This window comes from Nematolebias whitei, chromosome 16 (assembly GCF_014905685.2).
Source record: "Nematolebias whitei isolate Nwh7 chromosome 16, NemWhi1, whole genome shotgun sequence".
Taxonomy (NCBI): domain Eukaryota; kingdom Metazoa; phylum Chordata; class Actinopteri; order Cyprinodontiformes; family Rivulidae; genus Nematolebias; species Nematolebias whitei.
The window spans coordinates 35,167,923-35,174,567 of NC_056513.1; the positions used below are offsets into that span (position 1 = coordinate 35,167,923).

At 35.3% G+C, this 6,645-nt stretch overlaps 1 protein-coding gene across 1 annotated transcript in view; it reads left to right on the top strand.

Moving 5' to 3' along the window:
• The window catches only part of cfap52 (cilia and flagella associated protein 52), a 56,973-nt gene that overhangs the window by 33,814 nt on the left and 16,514 nt on the right, over nucleotides 1–6,645 (top strand). Inside the window, exons 6-7 of the mRNA XM_037689869.1 lie at nucleotides 2,060–2,176; nucleotides 6,087–6,187. Coding sequence (XP_037545797.1) covers nucleotides 2,060–2,176; nucleotides 6,087–6,187 — 218 coding nt within the window. The remainder of the gene's footprint in view (nucleotides 1–2,059; nucleotides 2,177–6,086; nucleotides 6,188–6,645) is intronic.

The window sequence follows — 6,645 nt, forward strand, 5'->3', positions numbered from 1 at the left end:
ATATATATATATATATATGTTTTATTTTTTCCAGAATTTTTTAAAAATAAAATTGGCTCAACGTTTGTAAGGTGGTGGATCAATCTTGAGCACTTTTTAACTTCTAGCAGCAAACATAGCTTAGAGTCTTCTTGGGTTTGATACAACTAGATCTCCACATCTGGATTTTTTATTTACTATTTTGCCATTCTTATTTGAAAATCCCCACAAGCTGTCTGTGGAGCAATGTTAGGACTCTCCAGATGTGTTGGATGGGCCACAGCATCGACTCAGAGTTGTCCCTGGGCCTTCCTGTGTTGTCTCTGCTGTGTTGCCTCATTTTGAGGTCCAAGTCTTGGTTGACATGGTTTATATTGGGTACTTTGCTCCTTCAGCTTTTCTTCTATCTAGACCAGTTACTTAGTTCCTGCTGCTGAAAAACAGCTCCACAGCATGATGATGCCACCACCGTGCTTTACTGTGGAGATTATAGAGCAGGTGATGAGCGGTGCCTGGTTTCCTCCTGGCAAAACTGTTAAAGTTAAGGTCTAACAGTTCAATCTTGGTTTCATTAAACCAAAAAATCTTGTTCCTCACAGTTTGAGAGTTCTTCAAATGACATTCAAGGGTTTTACTCTGAGACGAACCACTCTGTCATAAAACCAGATAGACCTGCAGTTCTGGTTGTCCTTCTCAAACTTAGGTCTTTAGTGGAGTTTCTTAGATACTGGTGGACTCAAGAAATAAACACTTTTCAGTTGTATTTTATGACATTTATTATACAAAAGAAACAAAGTGAATAAGGAAATAAAGACAAAACAAGAATACTGCAACTGCAGGTCACCCATTCCAAAGATTACAGGAATCTGAGGAAGTTGCGGCCCTGTGGCATTTAAAAAAAACTATTTTACATATTTTATAGTCCCTATTCACTCAAGCTCCAACCCAGGTTCCAGGAGTCCTCTGGGGTGTGGGCCTGTGTGTATCAGCAGCTGATGGTTGAAGTCTGCCCCACTGCCTAAAAGCAGAGCTACTGATGGGTCAGAAGAATCATTCATCTAAACAAAACTGTCTTGCCTGCAAGATGTCACAATACACTGGGTTTCACAAGTATCAAATGCCCTCAACCTTTAAAACTAAATATGATGATCTTGAAACACAGATTACACAGAATATATAAATGATATAAACTAAGTTGAATTGAGTTGAATTGAACTGAAGTACCCAGTGCTGAAGTTACTTCAACCATTTCAACACCAGAGAATAATGTCGTGTCATCTCTTCTGAGTTATTGGAACGATTTTTCATACATACAGCTTGCATGATGATTCATAAATGTTTTTGGACCTATTTGGTGAGTTTTGAGTTGATCTAAGGTCCTTGTTAGGCTAATTAGTAACTCTAAAATTACTTAAAACAAAAAACTAATAATAAAGAAATCTAAATTGTCTCTAGGTGTGAGTGAGGGAGTGAATGGTTGTTTGTCTCTATGTGTCCCTGTGATGGACTGGAGACCTGTCCAGTGTGTCCTCCACCTCTCACACAGTGCTGGACATGGGCACCGGCCACCCCTGCAACCCAAACAGGAAGAAATAGGAAAGATGATTGATAGATTGAGTTGATCTATTTCTACATATAGTGTCCATTAAATCTATTGTTACTGAGTGAATCTGCACAGAATTTTACAATTGTAAACTGTAAACATGTGTATAATCTATGTAGCAGAGGTATCTAACAACCACCAACAATCTGCAAAGAACTTTGTTTGTCTCAAGCTGTAGTCTGCTGTGGTGTGTGATACAGAATGTCAGTTTTGACAGGCATGCATCTCACCATAACACCAGGCCACCTGCTCTTGGTACAGTCCTGGTTCTGTCAAATTCTTCCATGTGAGAATTATGGAGTCCACTGAGCTCCTGGGAACCTTCAGCACAACAAATTCTGTGCCAACCAATATTTTGTACTTTGTAGTGCTTTTAAAGTTGTATTCTATTCTGAAATAAACCTTTTAATTTACAGTTATAATTGTCAAAACATGTATAAATAGAAGTGTGGAGAGTAACTCATGGTCAATCTACAGATTTCTGAAGACGATCAATTCATATTTTGTGGCACGACAAGTGGAGACATTTTGAAAATCAACCTGAAGATGGCGCTCCTGAACAGCCACGGTCCAAATAAAACCCAGTTCAGCCAAGTAAGTCATCACAGTCCTTTTACTCAGCATAATGAATGTAAATTTACCAGCTGTTTATCGATCTGATACCTAATTGTGACAGAATGTCCTCTGTGGAAATAAAGTGATGGGTAAAATAACGTGTTTCATTTGACCTGCGATAACTTTTTACATGAAACATCAAAATGCTCTTGGCAGTTTAACGATCTCTTTTCAAACACTTTGTTTTTCCTTTTTTACAGTAGAAATTCACATTTTAAAAAGTATGGTATGGTATAAAGTTTATTCATTTTTAAAAAGTACAAAACAATTCCATAACAATATAAAAAAAGATACAAAAGATTTAAAATGAAAGGCAGCAGAAAGAAGAAAAAAATCTTATTATACCTGCCCCTTTTTTCAAACAATTATTTCAATCATAATAATTTTCAAGTAACAGAACAAAATGAATAACTCTTTCTAATTTTTCTAATTCTAATACAAAACACACACTAAGCTGCTTCATATATACTTTTTTTAACAATTCAGCTTTGATCTTTTTCTTAAATGTACACATTGACTTGGCATTTTTAACATCACTCTCTAGACCATTCCACAATCCAATTCCTTGAATTGAGGTAGACCTTCCCTTCAGACTAGTTCTGAATTTTGGTTTGACAAATATCTCTATCCCCTTAAGATTATAACTTTGTCTTTTAACAAAATTTCTTTGGATATTTAATGGTAATGTGTTATTTTGAGCCCTATACATAACTGATAAAATACTGTAATCTACCAAATCATGGAACTTCAATAACTTCAGTTGATAAAATAATGTGCTTGATGGGTGACTGTAATGCTTTCTGGTGATAATTCTTACAGCTCTTTTCTGTAAAATAAAAATAGGTTTTGTAAATGTTTTACACGCTTTCCCCCAAACATCAATGCAATAGATTAAATGTGGAACAATAATTGTGTTATACAACATGTACAGAGCTTTATCATTTAATAATTCCTTGACTTTGTATAGTACTGCAATAGATTTAGCTATTTTTGTTCTTACAGAATTGATGTGATTTTTCCTTGTTAGCTGTTCATCAATGATTACACCCAAAAATTTCATCTCATTAACTCTACAAATCTCAACACCCTCAATTTTAAATGGATCATCAACAGTTCTCTTTTTGTTACTAAATATCATGTATTTAGTTTTATCTAAATTTAATGATAATTTATTAATTTTAAACCAAGTTTGTATTTTATCAAATTCTGTCTTCATCAATTCCAACATCCATTTTACATCTTTGCCCAAACAAAAAAATGTGGTGTCATCTGCAAAAAGGACACATTTGAGGAGTCCTGATACATTCACTGTCATTCATATATAAAATAAATAACTTTGGTCCAAGTACAGAGCCTTGAGGAACTCCACAAGTGATATTGCACAGGTCAGATCTTACACCATTTATTTGTACAAACCGTTTCCTATCTTTTAAATAGCTAGATACCCAGTGTAATGCTGGTCCTCTTATACCATATTTATTTAATTTTTCAAGGAGAATATTGTGGTCAATAGTATTGAATGCTTTTTTTCTATCAACAAAAATACTAACACAATACTGTTTTTGATCGACAGCAGTTTGTTCTATTATTTCCATGAGAGCCATTGATGTAGAGTTTTTTGCTCTAAACCTATACTGACTGCTACTTAGAATGTTTTGTTTAGTAATAAATTTATCTAATCTGGTCACAAATAGTTTTTCTAGAATTTTTGAGAACTGTGGTAATAAGGATATTGGTCTATAATTATTGAACACACATTTATCACCATTTTTAAAGAGAGGAACTACCTTAGCTACTTTCATATTGTCTGGAAATAGTCCTTTTGAAAATGATAAATTACAAATATATGTAAATGGCTCGATAACATAACTTATGTCCTTTACAAACATCATATCCATGTCCACCCAGTCTTTTGATCTCTTATCTGTAAGATTTTTTACTACATTCATTATTTCTTCTTTGTCAGTTCCATTAAGAAAAATACTTTTGTCACAACTTATAACTGAATGGTTCACATTATTGTTTACTTTTGGTATTTTAGCTTCAAGGCTTGATCCAACGTTAACAAAATAATGATTAAATCCATTTACAATTTCATTTTCATCATGGATTTCATTGTCATCCTTCAAAAAATATTGTGAAATACCTGTTTTGCTTTATGACTTTTCAGAACACTATTTATTACTCGCCATGTAGCTTTCATATCACCATTACTTTTATTTAATAAATCACTATAATATTCCTTCTTGTGTTTCCTTATAATCACTACTAATTTATTTTTATACTTCTTATATTTCTCTTCAGCCTCTTGTGTTCTCAATTTCAAGAAACATGTATGCAAATAATTCTTTTTTTTTACAAGCATTTCTCAACCCGTTCGTCATCCATGGTTGGTCAACAACATTTCTCTTTGTATAATTATTTTGCACACAATTCTTTTCATAGAGAGCTCCCAAAATATTCATAAACTCATCATATGATCTGTTCACATCATCAACATACATGTCTTTCCAGCTTTGTTTATGTAAATCATCTTTTAATTTGTCCATTGCTTTTTTTGATGTGTTTATTGTTTTTTTCTTAATTGTGATTTCTTTTGTAATGCTTTGATCCATCCATCCATCCATTATCTTTACCCGCTTATTCCATTTTGGGTCACGGGGGTCGCTGGTGCCCATGTCCAGCAATCACTGTGCGAGGGGCGGGGTACACCCTGGACGGGTCGCAAGTCCATCACAGGGCCACATAGAGACAAACGAGACAAACAACCATTCACTCTCTCACTCACACCTAGGGACAATTTAGAGTTACCAGTCAGCATAACATGCAGGTTTTTGGTCAAGGGAGGAAACCGGAGCACCCGGAGAAAACCCACGCATGCACGGAGAGAACATGCAAACTCCACCCAGAAAGGCCCCTGGACTGGGGTTTGAACCAAGGACCTGCTCACTGAGAGGCAGCAGCTCTACCAGTTGCGCCACCGTGTTGCTCGTTCATTATTTCTATTGTTATTATTTCCATGATATTATCAACAATTATTGACATTTCATTAATTAATTTACATTTTATTTCATTTGTAACAAATAGAGCCACTCCACCACCCCTTTTTGTTGCTTCTGTTCACATGATATAATTCATACCCTTCGATGTGAACATTATTTGTGTTTTCATCGTTGAGCCATGTCTCTGATAGTGCTATTATTGTAAAAGTTCTGTTTAGCTGTTTTAAATAATCTGTTATTTTGGATATATTTGCATTTAAACTTCTACTATTAAAGTGAATAATAGAGAGACCTCCATTTGTTATATTGATGTCATTAAACTGTTCTTCATTGTTATATTCACAGTCTTTTATTGCCGGGAAAAATTTTGTATCAATCACAACTTCAACATTGTATATTTTAAACTCTGTCTTCGTATGTTGCCATGTTTTAATGTATTTGTTCATTTTATATTTTGTTAATTTCTTGTTTGTGAAGTTATGTCAATGATTTATCATCTGTCCTCTCCTGAGCTCATTTTAGTCTTTCCAGATCCTTCAGGTCTTTTATTATTTTGGCCTGAGGTCCTTCCTATATTTTGATCCAAATGTTTCCATTTCTTGTCCAAGTTGATGCTATTTTTTTCTGTTTTTTCAACCACCTTGCTTCACGTGCAATATTTCCATTTTTTTTAGTTAGATGTTCATTTATGTAAACATTTGTTCCCTTCAGTTTTTTGCTTGCATTATTACCTTGTTTCTTGATTTCCTGCTAATGAACTTGATGACTATGGATGATTTGGCTTTATCTGATTTGTTGGTGATGAAAAAGTGGTGATGTAATTGAAGTGATATGTTTAAATATACTTTTTTTAGAGTCATACTTTATGATCAAGTCTTTCTGTGCAGGGTGTCAGTGTTCTCAGGATACTCCAGTCTGGAGACATGCTTGTGGGCTCTGGATCCGGCACCTTAGCTTTGTGCTCAAAGTTGAACTTCAAAACTCTTCAGTAAGTTTTACATCTGCAACTTTAGTTTCTAACAGTTTTAATGCTCCACATGCTTCAAAGATACAATTGTTAAAAATGTGCTAATATATAAACATTAAAGAACATTATTATGATTATTCTTCAGTTTCCAACACAGTTTTTGATTTGTTAGTCCTTTCACAGCTGTGGAAAATCTCAAACCAAAACGAGTGACTGGATTAGGAATACTGTTGTAACTTTTTGTAGCAGTGCGTCGAACAGCGTAAATTTAATTTACACAAATATAAAAAAATAAACTGCAAAGGCAAAGACTGGCCTGGTGACCTGGCTGTCCCTGGGTGGGTTTGGGGTGGACGCGGGCGTGGGTTCTGGGGTGGTATCGCTCCTGGGCGGGGTTCCCGGCTTGGTCCGGGGATCTCGGGCCTTGACAGGTATGTTGCCGGGGTCTTGGGCCGGCGGGTGCGCCGGCGCCCGGCCCT